Here is a 21,794-nt window from a genome sequence, read left to right as displayed (position 1 = left end):
CACGACATAACACTTAGGTGATTGGAGGATAAAAACCCCAGCACCCCGCCGTGATGCTTAAACTGCCATCGGTACCGCGGGTGCCGAAGCCGTGCCCCGCTGCGGCGCGTTATGCAATTGTCTAAAAATTACATGTTCCTTCGGGCACGGAAGGCGAGGAGGGATGAGTGAAGCGTTCCTCTCCGAGGGCGTAAGTGGACTGAGTCCCTCCAGCAGCAGCCCCCGGGCCGAGTCCCAAAGCCCCTGTCTCCTCGCCCCCCGCCCCGTCCTGGGCCGTCCCGGCTCCCCAACGCGCGGCCCGCCGCCGCCTCGCGCACCTGGCCGCCAGGTGAGGGCGGGGCCGTGCGCAGGCGCAGGGCCGCCGCCCCCCCCTCCCCCCCGCCCCGCGCGCACCTGGCGGCCGCTGAGCGGAAGCCGCAGAGCAGCCCGCCTGGCTTCAGCCTCCTGGCGCTGTGGGCGGCCTCCCGGCCGGGGTGGGAGCAGCGCCGGGTTCTCCCAGTGCCTGCAGCCGGTCGCGCGGGCAGCGCCTTCGCCTTCCTCCCGCCGGACGAGGTGAGTAGGGGAACCGCGGGGCGGGGGCAGCCCGCTGGGCTCAGGAGCCCCCGCGCGGCTCCGCTCCTCCTTGGCGAGGGGCCGCGGCCGGCGGCGGGGCAGCGCCCGGTGCCGCTTCTCCGTTCACCGCCGACCGTCCGGGTGAGCGCGGCGCGGGGCGCAACAGGCGGGAGGGAGTGGTGACGTGAGGGAAAGGTCGTGGGGCGGACGTGGGGCTGGGGCCTGCCCGGGGATCCCCCTCAGAGGCACCCCCTCAGCCATCCTCTCACGCGCACTGCCCCCCCAACACACACACACACACACACACACACATGCACCTTCTCGCACGCCCCATGCACAGTGCCCTCAGATCGCACCAAGGCAGCCAGCCTCACAGGGGCCTCGCAGGGACCCGCGGCCAGCGCAGCCCTGCCTGCCCCGCTCTGGGCACACGTGAAACGGGGCGAGGAGCTCAGGCTTGCGGAGAAGGGAGCTGCTGCCGCCTGGCAGCTGGGCAAACAGGTCTCCGGGAAGTGCTGGCCACCAGCCGGATGCACTGTCCAAACCAAAAGTATTGACTAAGGGAGGTGTCTCTTGCCACGTACAGATACCGCCCGAGCATTTGTCCGCAGTACCGCACTGATTTGGTAACAGCACGGTGATGGTTTCATTGTGTAAGTTGCCAGCTTCCTCTGGTGTATTTCATCCTATATGAAGTGTTTTTAAGTTACTAGATTGTCTCTTTTCTCCATCAGTTTGTTAGTCTTACTTCTAGACAGCAGGCGACAGTACTTAAGAATATTTTCTTGGGTCTGGAGAACTGACAGAAAAAGTGAATTATAACATAGATAACCTTAGTGTCATGGATATTTTTTTTAACTTTGTGTAAAATAAGCTTGTACAAAGAAGTATTTATTAATAAGTTTTTATTGGTTAAATGAAAAATAACTTACTAGAAATATGAATTTTGTGTATGCACCTTAGTAGTGTTTTACATGTTAGTCTTCTGTTACAAAACAACATCTTTTGTTTAAAAAAACTAAAAATTAGATTGATTTATTCAGTCTTGACTAAAGCCAGTGTCATGCTGCTGAGCTGAGCAATGGAGTTAAAGACTGAGACAGAACAGACAACTCACAAGTTTTGGTTTCTTTTTTTAGCTAGATTTGTTCAGTGGCTTGGTCAGTTTGGCATCTTCTACTGTCATCTCAAGGCTTCTCAATAACATAGCAAAGTAAAAAATAAGTTAGTCACAGAGAGCCCAAATTACTATTTTTGTTTCACTGTGGGAAGGAGCAGAAGAGCAGTTTTCCTCATAACTACTATTGCCATTTAACTTTACCCTCTTTTTTGTGTGGGTTAATAGCAGCGGCAGCTTGGGTATCTTGAATTCTGTCAAAAGAGGAACAAGATATAATTGCCCTCTCTGTGACATCTCCTCAAAGTCTGTGGTTCTAAGTGACAATCTGCATTGCTTTGAGACATTCCTATTTGCTTTGCATAAATTTGCTGCCTGGCCTGTCTGTTCCAAGAGCTGATAGCTAGTGCAGGCTTCCCCTTTCTTTGGAATCAATGTACAGAATCGTGTTCATAATATGAATTGCTGGTCAGGTGCCTGCCAGCACCTGATGAGTTTCATCTCCTTATCTGTTCATTTCTGTGCTTATCTCCTAGAAGATTTGAAAGTGCCTCAAGTTTCTAGACTATGAAGTGCTAGACTTTTTCTTGCGTAAAGCATGGTTTTACTCACTTGCTGTCAGTCTTGCTACTGTCTGATTTTTCCTAAGATTCATTGATATCACGTGCTGTAGGAAATAGTTCTGCTTACAAACAGAGAAATCATGTTGCAAAACTACTGACAGTGATTTAGTAATGAAATTCTATAGTCAAATGACTATTTGTTGTTAGGTGAGATTATTCAGCTGTGAATGTTCCTGGAAAAGAATCAGTCAAGTAGGGAGAGGAGGAAAGTGAAGACACCTTTGGGAGATTCTGATCAAGATTAGTTTAGCAGTCACTGACCCAATAAACCTCAGTAAGTCTCAAAAAATCCATGAGGAGACTTGCTTTGCTTTACACTTATCATTTAAACAACTTAAAAGTTTAAGGCCAACTAAGGTGTAAAACTGTGATTTCAAACCCTGCACTTAATACTCAGATGTTTTTGTTATTTTAGAAACATTGCTACAATCAGGAAAACAGAATAAACAAACAAAAAATCCCCTTGGTTATGGTCCAGAGATTATTTTCTGGTGCTTAAGTGAAAATCAAACCCTAATCCTTCTAAGTTAAAACAACACTTTCCGGCTGCTATGGTGCTCGCTTGTCATCATGGCATTTCTAGGGACAGTCTAAAATTATTTTAACAGAGGCTAAACCCAATCTGGCCAAGAAAAAAGGAAGCTGCAGAGTTGAGTGAAATTTAAATTTAAGTTTAGTTCAGTGCATGTTTATAGTCCCAAGGCTATACAAATAAACAATAAATATTTTTTATAATGCATGATTACTGTATACTTTTAATATATTATCTATTGTCACAGGGTACTATCTATCTCTGCCTATCATGTACGCTGCTTTGCTGTAGAAAAATAGTAGCAGTGTTCATATTGAAAGAGATTTTGGAAGCACTTCTATTGTAATACATAGAAGGAAGGTTGGTTGGTTGTTTTAATCACAAAGAAACTGCTTAAGAAAATAGTTTAAAAGTTGTGTTCTACCTGAGTGTTCTGGGCTGTTGCTGGTCTGAATTTCTTCAGCCTATTGTGTTATCATCCAGTTATAGGTTCTGATTTTTCTGTAAAAATCACCGGGACAGATTACATCCAGTCTTCGCTAGAATAATCTGTGCCCTTGATGTTTCTAAAACTAAGATTCAGGAACTGAATATATTCGGTATTCCTCTTAAAACTTACCTTTTCAGGAGTAGAACCACATTTGCACTGTCTGAGTGTCAAGGAATGTACCCAGAGGAACAGTATCCGGAGTTTGTGAATCTCTATTTCTTTTAAGTATGTGTGTCCTACGTAGGAGTGTATTCAGTAGGATTTCTTAGTGGAACAGATAGGCAAGTGTCTTTTGTTGCAAGTGTAGAGATAGAAACTGGCCATCTGATTTTGTTTCTCCTTTTCACATGAAGCCTTAATCTTTAACTTCTGTACATTTCATTTTATAATTTGTTCCTTTTTTTTCAGCCAAGTGCTAACATTCTTGTAAACAGTAGCATAATCTGGTAAACTTAAGCAACTGTTTTCATTTTCCCCAAGTTATGAAGTGCTTTTGAATACTCTCGATTGTGTGGAGAGCCTTTGTATTCCATATTCAGCTTAACCTGTATGAAACATTCACTGCAAGTTGGACATTTCTTAGTCTGTCACAAGAGGTGGCAATGAAAGTAGATGTTCTTCTGGGACGTGCTTCTAAGAAGTGGAAATGGTTTTGTTCAATTATTTATTTTATTTGTTTTTTTCTGGTAGAAAAATCTCAATTTCCATGGTGGTAGAAGCCTAGAGCATCACTTACCAAAATGACTATTTCAGTAGATAATGTTTTAGTAGTATCTATATTGGTATTCATGCAAATAAAACAAAAAGCCCTGTCTAGAATTTTAAATCCAGAAATAGCAGTGGTGAAAGTAGCACTTCTCACAGGTAAAGTATCCCAACATGTGTAATCATGTATCTTTGGCAGACTTTTTCTAATTTGGTAAGAACAGTTGATCATGAGTGTCAAGTCTTTTTTTTTTTTTTTCCCGTAAAGAATTTGTTCAGTGTATCTATTCACGCACCCACTTTCTGATTAAGGTAACATTAAGGTCTTGATGAAGGGACTGTATACTTAGAAAAGCTTCTTAATAAGATTGTGATTCTGGAGTTACAGAAAAAATTAGATTAAGGGTCAAGCAAAGTTGTGTAGTTAAATAGTTGAGATTAGAGTCATTGTTAAGGTTATTTTTCTCCTATTTTTCTCATTTTAATTATTTTTCTCAAGTATTTTTTATTTAGTATTTATTTTATTTTATGTTCCATAAGCAACATTCTCAGGAAACATTATAACCCTATTTATCATTCAGATAAAAGAAAAGTCAATTTAAAAAGTTTTATTTGAAAAACTCAGATCAAGTATATTGTTGATACTCACCCCAAGAAATTTCTCCTACTGGCATGGTCTGAAAGAATTTCTCCTCCTTTGGGTTATCTTGACATTTTAATGTGTTTTTTTTTTTTTAAATGGTTGTATACAGTGTTGTTCAGACCAAGCTAACAAAAAGACAGAGTTGTCTACATGTTGGCTACTGTAGTGAGGCTTTCTGGTAAGCCAGAGTTTTTGCAGACAGTCTGACATCAGAGTTAGTGGGTGGCATAATGTAACATAGACTGTATTGAATTCACACGCTGTCCATGTGATGTGGTTTGAAGTAGTGTGGCAGCTGCTTTTTGGCACTTCTTAGAAGACTTGTAGTACATACTAGTTTTCTGGTTATTTTCTTCTTAAAAAAAAAAATAAATCCTAAAATCCAACTTCTGATGTTTAGGGCTAGTTCTTTCAAAGTGCTGTAAGAATACAGACTACTATTAGTGAAAATAACACTAATGAATAGAAGATTAAACACTTTACTAAACAGGCACCTCAGGGAGTTTAATCATGCCACATATTTCTTCAGCATGTCCTGGAGGATGGAACAGTAGCTTGGTCTGTGCTTACCGACGTTGCTATGCCATAAAAATGTGAGGCATTTGTGGGGAATAAAGATTGTATTTCTGACTACAAAATTATCCTGGTAAAAACCCTAAGGAAGATACAGCTTTCAAGACAAAAGTTCTCTGGACAATGTAGTCTGTGTTCTGGAAACTGCTACTATTTTGTGAGACAAAGAGCTCTTCTCTTATTGTAAGCAATAGCCCTATAAGGTATTTTGTCAAGAAAACTACACTCAGCAATTGTCTACATCAAAGAGTTTGCTGTATGTTTGTGGCAAATGAGCCCATGTTTGTCTGCTTCACTTCTGCTGCACATACTATCCCAAGGCTATCATTTGATCCTTTAGTTCAACCTGAGCAGCCTTGTATCTAATACAAGAGAATACGTTCTTAAAGACAAGTCAAAGTGTATGCAGATAAAAGTTAATAAAGTTACATAGGAAACCAAATGCTAAATGAATTGCTCTGTGTTCATGGTTGCTCATTATGTCTGCTTATTATAGTCTTTAATGACTTATTTATCTGAAGACAGATGTATGCAAAACACAGGTAGCATCAAAGCCAGCAGCAGCAAAAGTCTGAATTATGTGCTAAAAATCTATGGAAGAAATATTTGGTATTTTCCAGTCCATTTCTCTATTTTGATGCTGGAGACAATGAAGCCAAATTTCATGTAGAAAATATGAAACTAGAAAAAAAATTATGACATAGTGAGCTTAGCATAAGTAAATTTTGCTGCGTTAATTGAAATGTTGAAGATGGACAATGGAAATCTGACGACTGCAACTTTAATTCTCTAAAGTAATTGTTAAATTAGTTAAAAAATTTCTCTGGTACTAAGGCACATAACAGATATGTAGCCATACCATGTAATTTTTCTACCCTTTCTGAGTTGTCTCATGCCAGCTCATTAAAACAAAAAGAGACAGTTGTAAATATTTGACTCAAATACTGATTAAGTTCTCAAATTTAAGCATAATTTCGGCATAAAGCAGTCAATGTTGCTATATAGAATTAACTTCAATCTCTCTTTTCGTGACATATCTTATACCATTATCTTCATTAATGCTTAACCTTTCTCTTGTCATAGACAAATTTAAGTCTCTATAACAAGTGGAAGAGGCCTAGAGCAAGTTGGAAAGCATTGTTGCTTTTTTAGTGTTGTAAAAGAAATTTGAGGGCAACAATGTTTGGAAATAAATCAACCAGTGCTAATGACCCCCTCCCAGGGTGTTTGCCTGATTGACTATGCCTAATGCCTGCTTGTGAGATAAAGAAGTTGCCAGACCTCCCTTATAATGTTAAGTACCTCCAATATAAAAAAAAATGTGTTTTCTTTTTTCTGTTTGAGGAAGATGAATTTATATAGCTTATTGATTCCGAAGCGTTAAGATTTACTAATATCATACGTGCTTGTGCATGGTGCATTGAGGAACAGTAACATGATTTTCTATTTTACGGTGTTACGAAAATGTTCCTGGTTAACAGGCTGCAGAGGCTGTTAGACTCAGGCAGAGCCCTTGCAGATTTAGCAATGGTAGTTTTATAAGTTACAGTCTTCTTGCTGGGTGATGATCTGTACATATGCTTAGTGGTTTACATAGTGTATTGCATTTACATGGCAAGGCTGGGAGGTGGGGATGACTGCAGGGGTGGCTTCTGTGAGAAGCGGCCACGGATTGTCCCTGTGCTGGACACAGCTGGTTCCAGTCAGCTCTAAAACAGGCCCACTGCTGGCCAAAGCTGAGCCACCCAGCATAGCAGGTGGTGCCTCTGATAAAATATTTAAGAAAGGGTAAAAAATGCTGCTCAGCAGCTGTGAGAGAGAGAGTGAGAAAAATGTGAAACAGGCCTGCAGACACCAAGGTCAGTGAAGAAGGAGGGGAAGCACCAGAGCAGATATTCCCCTGCAGCCCATGAAGAAGACTATGGTGAAGTAGGTTGTGCTGCTGCAGCCCATGGAGAAGATGACAGTGAAGAAGGTATTTCTCTGCAGCCCATGGAGGACCACACTGGAGCAGATATCCACACTGCAGCCTGTGATATGCCAGGCAAGAGATATGCCCTGAAGGAAGCTGAAGCACATGCAGAGCCCATGCAAGAGCAAGATTGTGGCAGGAACTGCGACCTGTATATGACCCATGCTGGAGCAGTTTTTGCTGAAGTACTGTACCCTGTAGAGAGGACCCATGTTGGAGCAGGGGAAAAGTGTGAAGAGGAAGGAGCAGCAGAAATAAAGTGTTACAAGCCGACCACAACCCTCATTCTCTGTACCCTCTACACCACTTGGGAGAAAGGAGATAGAAGAGTTGGGAATAAAGGAGTGAAGTTGAGCCTGGGGAGGTGGTTGTCGTTTTGTCTTTGCTTCTCACCGTATTACTCCAATTGGCAATAAAGTAAATTCATCATCCTCAAGTCTGGTTTCTCTGCTTTTTTCTCTTACTCAATCAGTAAGTGACCATGCTGTCCTTATCTTGGCCCATGTGCTTTTCCATCTTATTTTCTCCCAGCTGTCATGTTGAAGAGAGGGAGTGAGAGTGGCTGGGTGGGTGTCTGGCAGCCAGCCAAGATCAACTCACCAGACACTGTAAGAAAACAAGGTGTTTTTTAAGCTGGCAATTTGGTAAATTGGTTGCAATCCTTTCACTAGGAAAGAAAGTTTTTATTCTTAGTCTTTCAGCGTGTAAGTATTGGTATTGTAATGAAATTTTTTTAGCACTAAAGAAAAATGGGAAAATAATGTGTACAACAGAAGTGGACTGGATTTTTTTCATAGGTTTTCTTGGAAATTTTGTGAGTCTTATGAAGGACATTTTTGGTGTATTTTAGTATTTATATGGCAATGATGTAATGAGCTTCCCCTCTGCATTCCTATAACAATAGCTCTATGGTAAAACTACTGTGGTTTGAATGTATGGATTTATTAAAAAAAGCTGACGTAAGCTTTGAAATATATTCTAATGTGAAAAAGTCCGTATACTTAACTTATCCTGCAAATTCTTGAAAGAAACCAGGTGAGGGGTTTTTTTTTGTGTGTGTTTTCTGCAGGTTGTATCTCTTCTCGAGTCTATGTTACTCCAATTATGAAATGCAGAATCTTTTTGTATTTCAAAGGATGAAATAGAAAAGTAGGTTTTGCAGTCCTGTGGTCAGTAGTTAGCAAGTGGGAATTAACTGTGGCTTTTATTTAGATGCTGCTTATTTCTTTTCTCAGTTCGCATACATGCAACTTACACAAAAATAAAGCTGTGATTTGAATTCAGATTGGTTGCTATTTTTCCCATTCTTGTAAACTGCCAATTTTGCAGAGAGAATTTAATTCAAATTACTTGGATTCTGGAAGTTCTCAAATGTTTTTCATAGTTCCTCATCTTTGAAAGCCTATGAATAATTGCTTGTCTGTGAAAAAAAAAATGATGGCAGAGTTCCTGAAAGAGGAGAGCTCTTTGACATGCTCTCTTGATGAGTTGCAGCAGTACATGCCAGAAAATGCAGTACAAGTGAATGAAAAAATATACAGAACGATTACTTGATCCTCAGGCTAAATTAACCTACTCCAAATTACCTGTATTAAATCTACATTGAACATGTATACTAGATAACTAAATTAATCTAAAAATTTCTCACTTGGAAGTCTGAGTACTTAAGTCTAATCTTGAAATGGAATTTAAAAAAAAAAATATTGGAAATTTCCAAATTGTTGAAATAAGTTGATCGAGAAGTCCTTCCTCTCTTTGTAGTTCACTTTTTATGTGGGTCTTTCTTACGCACAACTTGAACTTAGTGCATTGATTCCATCTATTTTCCTTCTATCTCATCATTGAACTAAGCCTCCCTGTTTTTAGAAGACTTAAAGCAACACTTTCCTCTAATTTTAAACAACTTAATTTTCAAGATTTGCAAGAAAATTCATGTGAAGTAATTTTGTGTAGAAATAGTGGTTTATTCTTAGTGGTGTGCCTGCTTTCTGGTTCTTTTATTTGAAGTGTATTTAAAAAAAAAACCACAAACCAACACAAAAACCAGGGAAAGTGCATTTTGGGTATCTTATAGATAGGTGACCTGTCTTTAAGTGATGGACACATAATGCTTGACAGTTGGGAGTTGTGAATTAATTCCTGCCTATTAATTTCTTGTGGGTTTACATTGTCAAATATGAGAGATGTCTAAATTTATACTTTTTGTTTTAATTTACAGGTGTTATAATTTGAAGAAATGCAGTGACGTATTTGAAGAGCATCATTCACAGAAACTTTTGTCTTGTAATAAATTTTTAAACCTAGAATGGCTCTGACAAAAACACCTAAAGTCTTCAAGAAATTAGTTTTTCACTGGAAACTTTGGAAGTTTAGCATTATTGTGTTTGTCTTTCTGGTATTTTTATTTTTATTACAAAGAGAAGTGGGTGTTCAAGATTTTAAAGATGAAGCAGGGATTGAGCCAGTTGTTAGAAAGAAAAGTCATGTATTAGGTCTCATGTTAAATGCTATGAACAATATGAAAGATGCAAGGCCAAAAATGCAGATAAAAGCACCAGTTAGGCAAACTAAGTTTCCTGGAGAGAGACACTGTTTGCCAGGACACTATACTGCAGTGGAACTAAAACCCTTTCTAGATCGACCCCTTCAAGATCCTAATGCTCCTGGTGCTTCTGGTAAAGCATTTAAAACCATCAATTTAAATTCAGAGGAACAGAAAGAAAAACAGCGTGGAGAAGAAAAACACTGTTTTAATGCATTTGCAAGTGATAGGATTTCTTTACACCGAGATCTTGGACCAGACACTCGACCTCCTGAGTATGTTGAAATGTTTATGTCCTCATAGTTGAAAAACTTGTCAGAAATGCAGACTGCAAAGTGATTTGAGTTCAGCATTAGGTGATAGTTTAGGAAAGTCTCCTAGCTATATATAATGATTGACTGTACGTAATGATCCACAGTGCCAAAGCCAAGAATGTTAGAAAGCCTCGCTTCTTTCATACTTTTGAATTCAAGCTAACCATATTTAAATAAGATTTTCTGCCTTTGCCTTTAAGCTATAATTTCTAAGTGACTTTCTGGAAGCCTGCTAAGTTTTACTTAGAAGAAAACTAAAAATGTGGTTTAAACTTTTTTCTATTTAAACACCATCTTACCTCCCCCTTTTTTCTCTTTTTTTTTTTTTTTTTTTTAGTGTTCAGTGTTAATAAAACCACCAGCAGAATGTAATAAATTAGGAATTGTAAACTGTTGAACAAGTCAATGGAACATCTCATCAATCTTGCATTATTGAGAAATTTTATTAATGAAGACTGTAGGACTTGGGTAGAGGGGCTTTTGGTCATGAGCAATCTCTCTTAGCGTCAGATTATATGTTCCCAGCTATCTGTGTCAGAAGTGACTAACCTCACTGAGCTGCTGCTGATAGTATGAGTATCACGTTACATGTGGTGCAGTTCCCAATAACCTTTGCTAGAGCGTAACTGGTGAGTTTTTGCCTGTGTATTTTGTGAGGCAATGGCTGTGATAATTACCCTGGGGAGCCTTCCAGTCTCTAAAGTTGACAGGTAATAAACAGTAAATGTGCAGTTTATGAATACGGAAGTGTTGTCATCTTGACTTGCAATTGGATTTAAAGTTCTGTTCAGAATACATAAATCTGGAAAAACTGTGGTTTTAAAATTGCTTCCCCTGAATGGGATATGCTGCCCTGTTCTTTATTCAAAAACAAAATTTTGAAGTTATGAATTAGATTTGTTCTATTTTTCCTTGAAAAGTCTGCATTCTTCTAATAAATAGTCGTCTTTGTATTTTTGTATTTCAACAGTAACGGTGACTTATAGTCTGATTTTGCAGCTCAGTATCTGCTGATTTCAATATAATAACATGGTACTGAAATGTACTCAAATGTTTGTGAGGCAGAAGCAGAACTGAGTCAGTTGTTCAAGTGGAATTCTTATTCACCATATTTTTAAAAAATATTTTGTACAGCTTCTTCAGTTGAACCACCTGCCTTTGCACTCCAAAACTGGGATGGGAAGTGGAGAAGCCGAAATATTTAATGTCCATGCTTATAAAGCTTTGTACTAGAAAGAATAGGCTTTCTTTTAAGAGTTTGCGTCAAAACTTTTTGTCCATCTTGTAACACTTGTAATGCTTTCTAATCTGTAGATGTATTGAACAAAAGTTTAAACGTTGCCCACCATTGCCAACTACAAGTATTATAATAGTTTTTCATAATGAAGCATGGTCCACTCTGCTCAGAACTGTTCACAGTGTGATGTATACGTCTCCTGCCATACTGCTAAAGGAGATTATTTTGGTGGATGATGCCAGTGTAGATGGTAAGAAGACTTTCTATTTTCTCTTGATTTTTTTTTTTTTAAAGACATGTTAGGATTACAGATTGGTTAATACCATTAATGTGTAAAATGATATTCTAATTGGGTTTGTTCCTTTCTTTTTCTTTAAAATATAAAATAGTTCCACCCTATCTTTTTTTCATAAGGTAGTTAAATATGAAATTCTTGTCCTCTAAAAGGTTTTTAAACCCCATTTCTGATTATTCTAATTCTAGTGCTGCTTAAACTGCATAACCGGTTGCATGACAAGTAGCTCAGTAATTTGTGCTTCAAACCAATTACAGTTTATAGAACAAAGTATCCAAGAATAAATCGGCTAATGCTTGTATCAGTTTGCATTTTATCATAGTGATTGTCTTTATGCAAATTAACTTCATTAATATGAAAGGAAATGTCTTTCCTAGAAAGTAAAATTATTTTATGGAAAAATAATCTTCAGTCCTCAAGCTGACTGCCAAAAATAATTGAATGTATACTGTGTGTGATCACAAATGCAAGTTCAAAAAACTTTATATGCATAACTTAACATGAACGTGTCTATACTTACATGCTTATATTAATGTATTTACACTTTTTGCAAGTCTGTATTTGGTATACTGACACACTTGGATTTGAATTATGTTTAGTAGTACAGTGTGATACTAAGGATGGGCAGAGGAAGGAAGATGATGTGGGATGTTTAATGAAGGATGTGGGGTTGTTTCTCAAATTTTGCACATTTAAAGAGTTTTGTATAACTTCTGTTGCTGTTGTAAATATTGTAGCCTTTGAAAACTGTGTAAAATGTGCCATCGTTATGGGGAAAATTTGCATGTTGTGCAGATAACTTGAGTAAGTAGGAATGTGATCTGTTTGCTCTGAAAATGGATTTTGAATTGATATTCAAACTGTTAATACTGCAAAAGAGATGTACCAGCACATGTCCTTTCTCTTTTAGAACACTTTTGGTGTTCCATCCCCTGCTCTCTGCTAGTCACCTCTTCCTACACCCCCCTACCCACCAAAACTCAGCCCCTAAAAATAATGTTCAACAGTCAAGAATTGTTTATGGCTTTGATGTTGAGGTCATTCTTGGGGTTAGTGTGAATTGTTAATCCTGTTAGTTTAGTAATGTAACATTTTAGGCAGTGACATGTATATACACCGACTATGCTGAAATTTATTTCTCTTTCTAGAATACTTGCATGATAAACTAGACGAATATGTGAAACAATTTCAGATAGTTAAAGTAGTCCGTCAAAAAGAAAGAAAAGGTCTAATCACTGCACGGTTGTTGGGAGCTTCAGTAGCAACAGGAGAGACCCTTACCTTTCTGGATGCTCATTGTAAGTGTAACCTATAACTATACCAGATCTGGTTTATAATGCTGTTGTCTTTGATTTAATATTGCAGATTTTTTTATGAATTATGAACATTAGCAATGTATCATCTTTCCTATTGCTATTTTGTATCATTGAAAGTGTAACTAGCAATGTTATTTAAGAGCAGTGCATATTGGCTTGCTGTGGGCCTGTTTAGATATTCCCTGTGTACTACTTTATAGCCAAGTAAAAATTCAGTGCTTGTTCCTATTTTCTCTATAGGTGAATGCTTTTATGGCTGGTTAGAGCCGTTATTGGCAAGAATAGCTGAGAACCCTGTTGCTGTTGTAAGCCCTGATATTGCTTCTATAGATCTCAATACTTTTGAATTCAGTAAACCATCTCCTTATGGGCATAGCCACAACAGAGGAAACTTTGATTGGAGTTTGTCGTTTGGATGGGAGTCTCTTCCTAAACATGAAAATAAAAGAAGAAAAGATGACACTTATCCAATTAGGTAAACATAATTGGAATAATATTTTAAATCCTTTAGTTGGCATGTTTTTTTCATTATAAGTAGCAGTTTGTAAATGAACCCATTCTTTAGATTAGCATGATCAGAAGTTTTAGCATCTTAGATGATTTTTGTAATGCTTTCTTTAAGAACTACATTGTAAATTTTAAAGCTTTCATAAAAATATAGCCTCCTTAAGACAGTAATTGCTCTGCATTACCTTTTTTCTACATATACTAGGAACATAATAAGCAGTTTCTATATATATATTTTTTTTCATTGTGGGGGAGGGAAAAAGGAGGATTATAAACAGTTCTTTTCAGAGACAGTACCACAGATTGTGGATCCTCATTCATCATCCTTGAAAGGATGACAACAAAGGTTCAGAGCACCAAAATACTAGACTATTACAGTAGTGCATTTGATGATAATTGTATGTACTTTGGCCTCAGACAGGTGACTGGTTTAGAGGAGTAATAACTTTGCTTGATATCTGTCATACAGGGAAAATATGTTATTTTTCCTGATGCCGTCTTTTATACCAGCAGTCATTAGTCTAAACCAGTTGTTAATAAGTGACAATAAAACTGTCAAATGAGACTCAATGTGGGCAGATTTAATTACTTGAAGTATTATCTATGCCAGGAAAATGTATCAATGTAGCGAAACACTGACAAATGCATGGAGACTTCCTAGAACAGTTAACAACATTTTTACATCTATATTTTAAAAAAACCCTACCTGTTTTGATCCTGTGTTCCTCAATAAATTTCTCTTTTTGCAGAACACCTACTTTTGCTGGAGGTCTCTTTTCAATATCAAAAGACTACTTTGAACACATTGGAAGCTATGATGAAGAAATGGAAATATGGGGAGGTGAAAATATAGAAATGTCTTTCAGAGTAAGTTTAGCTACTTAATTAGCAGTGGTCTCTATACTGACAGTGTACAGGATTTTTGAGGACAAATTAGTACTAGATCTTGACTTCTCTGCTGAGTCAGCCAATTAGGACATGGAAAATTAGTTACTACTGACCTATGAAATAAACTACAAACATGCACACGGAACTAATTTATTTTTTTTTTAAATGTATTTAGGGTTGATAGATGAAATGTACATTTTCAGAGTTTACCTGATTAGGAAATTCACTTATGGTATGCCTGATATATAGACTCTTGCTGGTAGTTTGTTTTTTTTTCTGGTGAACAATAATGTTGCTGAATTTTTTTTCCACCCCCTTAATTCTAATTGCAGCACACTTACACAAAAAATGTTATTATTAGGTATGGCAATGTGGTGGACAGTTGGAGATCATGCCTTGCTCTGTTGTTGGCCATGTCTTTCGCAGCAAGAGTCCGCATACTTTCCCAAAAGGTACTCAAGTAATCACACGTAATCAAGTCCGCCTTGCAGAAGTCTGGATGGATGAATATAAAGAAATATTTTACCGAAGAAACACAGAGGCAGCAAAAATTGTGAAACAAGTAGGTGGTGGTGGTGGTATTAGAAATCACGCTTGCTGCATTGAAAGTTTTGGTGAGCAAAAGTTATTTATTGAAAAAGTATGTAAGGTTTCTAGATATTTTAATGGAAAGACAGAGTTCAGTTTGCTTAATGCTGTATCCCCAACAAACATGAGAAACTTAAGTGTTTGGGTGATGATAGTGTTTTATGTGGTGGGTTTTTTTGATTGGTAGGATTTTTTCACACATTCTCTAAAATCCTGGGTTGTTTGCATCAAATGGCTACCAGAGCTACCAGAAGAGCATGTGAAAAACTACTGAGCACACAAAATGCAAACTAACTTGGAGTGAGAAACATGATGTCTCATTAGTCTCAAGTTGCTTAGTATTTTTACTTAAAAAGCAGGTTTTATTGTTCTTCATCTGCAGAATAAAACTTATTCAGGAGGTTTGGGTGTCAGTTTTTTGGTGTTTTTTTTCTTTTTTCTGTAACTTTGGTCTTTTACTAGCTGGAATCTAGAGTTTTCTTCAAGAAGATATTTTTTGTCCCTTTGTATGATAAATTTTTGTGAATATTGTATCACTAAGTGTTAGATTTCCTAAGCATGTTTAGCAGCTAGACAACTGAATTTTGTCTGGGAGATTCTGTATTGTACTGACTACTATGCTAATTATTTAATCAATCCAATTCATTATTTCAGCTTACTCGTTTTAGTGAGATCAGTTAGCTTTATAGCTGTCGTCAGTATGGTCTTGTTTGTACTTTCCCACTTCATGGCACTCTTAAAACCCTCTTGGGACTAAGGCTGTTTCTGTTCTTTCCATGTTGCAATGTATTTTTCTTGTACATGCTTTGAAATGCTGCAGGCAGGATGTCAGTGGTGTTATGATCCTGAAAAACAGACAGCAGTGACCATAGTAGTATGGTATTATAATCAACAAATGAGGTTTAAACCATAATTAATGCTACAATACAGAATATCATAGATTTATATGTACAAATTTGATATTAGTAATGTTTAGTATATTCCTTTTCCATCCTTCTTTACTTCCCTTCCTCTAACAGAAAACATTTGGAGACATCTCAAAAAGACTTGATTTAAGGCAGCGTCTGCAGTGTAAAAATTTTACCTGGTATCTCAGTAATGTTTATCCAGAAGCATATGTGCCAGACCTGAATCCTTTGTTTTCTGGATATGTAAGTTTGATTATTTTCTATAGTCTTCCATAATCCAGGAAGTTCGCTAATCTTTTGTGCTACCTTAGCTAGAGCATTTACGTTTCAGGTATCATTAATAGCTCAAGGGGTTTCTGTCACTACTCTGGACAAAGAATCTTCTGCGTACCTTGCTATTGGAGTATTTTATAGCTTTGTCAATGGTGATACAAAATTTAACCAAAGCTTCTTGATAGCTAACAGTATTCTTGCTTAATGGGATCTTGCAATCTGCTAAGATAAGCAACAGTCTGCCTGTCACAAACAGTTAAAATGACACAAAAGTACTAAGCTAGAGGTTAGAGATTTCCTCAATTATCAAGGCAAATTTTGCTTTATATAGTAAGAAGTCTGAAAGAATTTTTAGTTCATGTTGACAAGGAAAACTGGACAGCTGTTTGCTTCTCAGATTTAGGATGAGGAAAACGTGTGTTTGTACACAAATTTTTTTAAAGACTGTTGCTTTTCCTCTGCCAAATAATTTCTTAGACATTGCATTACTAAAACCAACAAAATATTAAACAACTAGTAACTCTTAGCTTGAGGAGAATGTGAATGTTCAGCTATGTTTGGCACTTCCCCTTCCTCCAATTTTGAATATTTTATGTGTATCTGTTCAACTTGTAATTTGAATAACAGTAACCTTGTATACCAGTAGCCTGATAATTCACAGTGTGGCTGTAGTCAACTATAACATAGTTGCTAGGCTTTTGGTTAGAAAATATTAACTCTGAGAGACCAGGACTTTTAGATTTGAGCATAGCAGAAAGTAAAAAATAACTAACAGCTGTAATTGTTGTTAAGCCAAAGGTTAGTTTTGTATGCTAGTGAGACAGTTTAATTATTTGTCATCCCCACTGAGCTTCCTTATTTTATTTTTTTTTCTGATAACACTTTTTCTTTAGTTAAAAAACATAGGTAACCGCATGTGTCTGGATGTTGGTGAAAATAACCACGGTGGCAAACCATTGATTATGTATTCTTGTCATGGACTTGGAGGAAATCAGGTAAAATATTTGATACCTGATTTTTATGATCTGTTCAGCTGATCATAAAACACAACATATTAAAGTTTTTCATTTATTTCAGAGAAATGGACTCATTTTTAATATGCAACTTTTCTCTCTTTTTTTAGTTAATTCCTATATATGTTTTTCAAGGAAAATGTCATACTGCTCTTCATGTTGTGTCCCACTTCTAACATTTTATGTTCAGCGTATGGATTCAGATTTTTAACGCAATTGAACTGCTTCATTTGATCTCTCCTTTACATGCAAAACTTACCCTTACTACTTTCTTGTAAGTGTTGTTTTCTTAATTCTTCCTTCCCTTATGCTTCCTCCTATTGCTTCTTTCTCTGCCACCAGGACTCGCACTGTCAAGGAAGATGTTGGTGGGAATCCGGCCAATGGGAGACCAAGTGGCCAGGCCTGAGCCACCTTCCCTATCATGCTTGCAGCCTCATAGTGTGAGGTCAAAGTGGTCTATCCTGTACTGGCTAATCCAAATGAATAATATGGTTGAATTTGTCCAAGCAAAGCTCTCTCTGAGGCATAGGTCTTGGGGGCAGCAATGGTGCTCTGTTTCTTGTACAATATGACTTGCAATAGGTGTCAGATACTGAATCCTTCAGGCACTACTGTAATACTAATAAAAGGAACATCTCCTTCCCTGCCCAGAAATAAACACTTCTGTGTTGCCTTAGAGAGTTATTTGGGGAATAAGGTTTATTAACTGTAGATCCTTAATAATAAAAGTCAAGAAAGGTTTAAAAGTTATTGTTAGAATATAGTTCTAATTTTTCTTTTTTAAAATAAAATCTTCAATCTTAAAAGCCATTCATTGATGGCACTGTGAAAACTCAGACACGTGATCCTAGTTAGTTGATGCTTTCCTAATCAATCGTTGTGGGAAATGGAATACTTCCTAGATTAACAACTACCCTATTACATTAGCTTCTTGCAGTATTGAACTTTTTTTTTTTCCCCCATTGTGGATTAATACTATATTAGCCTTTTTGCATTGTCACAGTCATTAATGCCAGAACACTGTACCAAGACATTGTGTCAAGAGATCTGCTGTCACCTGTCTTTCTAAGTTATCTTGGACTGTACTAAAATTCTATGCTTTCCAAGTTGCATTTTATGTTTTTCCTTCTGCTGTAAAGTAACAGTCTGAATCCCTTTAAATGCCAGCCTTCATAGAATTTTAATACAGGTTGTGCTGGTAATGCTTGAGAGATGTGCATATTTGCTTACTTAACCCTTCACATTACAACTGAAAACAGAATAATGTATTATGTTCTTTACCAGACCTTAGGCTGAAATTTTCCATGCTACCTGTCATCTTTGTCCATGTGTTTGAGGTAGGAGAACGGAGTGGAAGAGAGAACCTAGTTTTCAGAGTTGCACTTCAGTTGTTTATCATTATTCCTTCCAGAATATTCTGGGGCTGGAAATATGTCCGTTGCAACTCAATATCCAAAATTAATGAAGTTTTAAACCTAGCTTTCAGGTTGTATTTTCAGGGCTCACAGAGATACTGGAGTTCAAAAGTTAAATCAGAACAGATTAAGTCAGATTAACAGATTTAGAGCAAATTATTATGTCTGGGAGCTAAGTCAATAAGCAGGTCACTCCTCTCGGTACCTATTTCTGGGAGTAATATTGGGCGCAGAGACTTAAGACTGAGATGCCTGTTTGTTCTCAGTGCTATTCCTAAGGCAGTGAGGAGGCAGAAGCACAGATAGTCGAAAGCCACAGGGAGCTAACTGAGACTGGTCTTAATAGTGAAAGGAAAGATATGGTGAAGAAGGCTGACACATGGAGCCAAGAAACAATGGTAATGGGGCGCAATGATAGGAACTGTGCTGTTTAATGAGGGAGAAAATGAAAAGACCAGGATGGTAGGGTAGGACAAGAGGTACAAAAGGAGAGCTGTGTCTGTAACTGTTAGAATTAAGTCCCTGTTAAGACCTGAATTATAGCCTAGGATTCCTGAGCCTTAAGAGTACTCTACTGTCAGGAAACAATGGTAAAATTAACTCACAAAATACATGTTTATATTACTTTTCTAACGGCTATCTCACAAGAGAACATAACAGTATCCTATTAGCATTTATTGTTTAGATCAAGCAGCAAAAGCTGACGTATGACAATCAGTATTGTTCTGTCTGACAAATTTTTGGTTTTGGTTGCTCTAAGAAAAAACAGAATGCATCAACAAAAATTGAATACAAATTTTTAAAATTAAGAAATGCCAAAGTTTAGGTTATCCATGCAACTACCTCTTCTCAGTTTGTCTCCTTTAATTATTTATGATTCCTGGGGGAGCAGGCAATGAGATCTTGCATCATAATGCATACGCACCAGGTGTCACTTGCAATTTATACTTGCAATATATTAGTATTAAAAAATGCTTTTAGTTTTGTAAACACTTTTAAAGTGTGTATGCTCAAAATCAGGCAAAGAATTCGTAGTCTCAAATAGTTGAATAACAAAAGAAATTATTACTTAGTGTATTGGAATTTCAAAGGGTTAATTTAGTTTAATACTCTTGTTTGTATTTATTTATTGAAATTTTAAAAAATTATTTAAATAGTACTTTGAATATTCTGCGCGCCATGAAATTCGACATAACATTCAGAAGGAGCTTTGCCTGCATGCTTCTAAAGGACCTGTGCAGCTTCGTGAATGTAACTACAAAGGCCAGAAAACCTTTGCCATTGGAGAAGAGCAATGGCTGCATCAAAAGGTACTTAGACTGTACAGTGAACCGGCATCTTATCAGTGATCTTTTATACGAGTTATTTTTTGATATTCAATAAAAGAAAGAATCCAACAAAATATAACTCTAAAGCCAAAAAGGTGTAAGTCTATTTCTGGGTGCAAAATGTAGATAATTTCAGCTTTTCAGTTACCAGACCAAAACTTGATGATTTCACTATTTTAGATGTATGGTAGAAATGTCACTTATGAAAACAGTTGATATCCTTTAGTCTGTGTGTCTGGGCATCCACCTGGAATTCAATTTAAATATTTTGTATCTTTTAAAATATTTTTTAAAAATTTCGTAACAAAACAAGTTGGCACTTGCATACTACTCACATTCGTTTGCTAGCGCCTCTGCGCTACCTGTGTAACCTTAGTCTTTTTAACAACAATGAACTTGGGGGAAAACAACAAAGAGTAGGGGGAAATAGCATGCCCACTGTTTGTTCACTGTCTTTTATTTTTGTTTTTTTCTCCATTTTTATCCATTTTAGGATCAAACTCTGTACAATGCAGCTCTACACATGTGCCTTACAGGAAATGGAGAGCATCCAAGTTTGGCATCCTGTAATCCATCAGACCCCTTCCAGAAGTGGATCTTTGGCCAGAACAATTAAGACTTTATATTTATAGGCCATGAGCATTTTATTAAAAGATCCATTCTAAACTGTGATCATATACGTATACTGCATTTTTAAGTGATGCATACTTTATATACAAAATGTTTAAATGTATGTACAAAATGTTTTGTTTCCCTCTTATTTAAGTTGGATATAAAATGTGTCATCAGAGATTCCCTAGGAGTCTGTTATACCAAAGATGATTGAGGTCACAATTAAAAAAAAAGTTTACAATATTTCTGTGATAAGACTTTATATGTTGACCACTGATTCATGCATCCTGTAGTCCTGTTTCACCTTCGGGACTGTATGTATATTATTTCTCCACATATTTTAAGTACTTCTGAAGACAGACTAGTTTTCTCTGTAGAGTTACAAGAAATTATTGTACACTATCTAAAAAACAAGGTGCTGTATTTGTATTTTTTTTATGCTCAATTGTTTGACTTCATTTATTTTTTTTTAATAATTTACTTTTCTCAGTGAACCTTTCTCAGTATTTTTTAAATTCATTCACTTGAAAAAATTAAATATTTGATCTTCAGGTTAAAGCCAAATAGGCTAGTATGCTGTGCTCAGCTTTTAGCAAGTCAATTCTTTTGTAGAAGAAACAAATAAGTCTCACTGAAATATGTATGTGATTATTTTAATGGAAAATCTGCTTATTCTGATACTAATTTAGCCAAATTTTATAGGTTTTTTACATTTCATGAACTTTAAAATTTATGACAAAATTATATTGTAATAGATTTCCGAGCTGCTTAACATTAACACATTTTTTCAGCGTTTTGTTAGTTATTGCTTTTAAATTACAGGTTATCTACTAACCCCACTTTTTTTTTTAACCTTTTAGTGATTTATGAAATGTTTACCTAACAGGTTTCTAATGTTATCTGTATGTTGCATGTTGATTTTTTTTTTTTCTTGTTGTAGCTGTTTCCCCTTTTACAAACGACTGATGTCAGCTTTTTCAGTCCAAGTGAGACCTTGGCCTTCCTAACTATTCTGCTAGCTCTTTCAGTTAAACTCATGTAAGCATCCACAAATATACTTCAATAGATCATATAGAATCATGGCTTCATAAATAGCCTTCCTTTCATTAAGTATATAAAAATATATATCATAGAATAGTTTGGGTTCGAGGGGACCTTTAAAGGTCATCTTCTCCAACCCCCTGCTGCAATAAACAGGGAGATCTTCAACTAGATCAGGTTGCTCACAGCCCTGTCCAACCTCAACCTGAATGTTTTCAGGGATGGGGCATCTATCACCTCCCTGGGCAACCTGTTCCAGTGTTTTGCCTCCCTCATCGTAAGAAATTTCTTCCTTATATCTAGTCTG

General features: G+C 37.2%; 1 protein-coding gene across 1 annotated transcript; it reads left to right on the top strand.

Moving 5' to 3' along the window:
* The first annotated feature begins 444 nt into the window (after positions 1–444).
* GALNT3 (polypeptide N-acetylgalactosaminyltransferase 3) lies at positions 445–20,861 on the top strand. Its single transcript, XM_054208991.1, has 11 exons — positions 445–552; positions 9,426–10,024; positions 11,378–11,550; positions 12,744–12,893; positions 13,152–13,386; positions 14,168–14,285; positions 14,668–14,868; positions 15,914–16,045; positions 16,969–17,070; positions 19,664–19,816; positions 20,328–20,861. Exons 2-11 carry the CDS (start codon positions 9,513–9,515, stop codon positions 20,448–20,450), a joined length of 1,899 nt encoding a protein of 632 aa, XP_054064966.1. The 5' UTR covers positions 445–552; positions 9,426–9,512; the 3' UTR covers positions 20,451–20,861.
* The last annotated feature ends 933 nt before the right edge of the window (positions 20,862–21,794 follow it).

The sequence above is a fragment of the Rissa tridactyla genome, chromosome 7, assembly GCF_028500815.1.
Source record: "Rissa tridactyla isolate bRisTri1 chromosome 7, bRisTri1.patW.cur.20221130, whole genome shotgun sequence".
Classification (NCBI taxonomy): domain Eukaryota; kingdom Metazoa; phylum Chordata; class Aves; order Charadriiformes; family Laridae; genus Rissa; species Rissa tridactyla.
Note: the sequence above shows the minus strand (reverse complement) of the source record. Positions and strands in the feature narration are given on the sequence as shown.

Excerpts from the sequence above, each read along its gene's own strand:
- GALNT3 (XM_054208991.1), top strand. The coding sequence starts at position 9,513 with ATGGCTCTGACAAAAACACCTAAAGTCTTCAAGAAATTAGTTTTTCAC. Across the intron at positions 12,894-13,151 it reads TACCTTTCTGGATGCTCATT|GTGAATGCTTTTATGGCTGG; the intron begins GTAAGTGTAACC and ends TTTTCTCTATAG. Across the intron at positions 14,286-14,667 it reads ATATAGAAATGTCTTTCAGA|GTATGGCAATGTGGTGGACA; the intron begins GTAAGTTTAGCT and ends TGTTATTATTAG.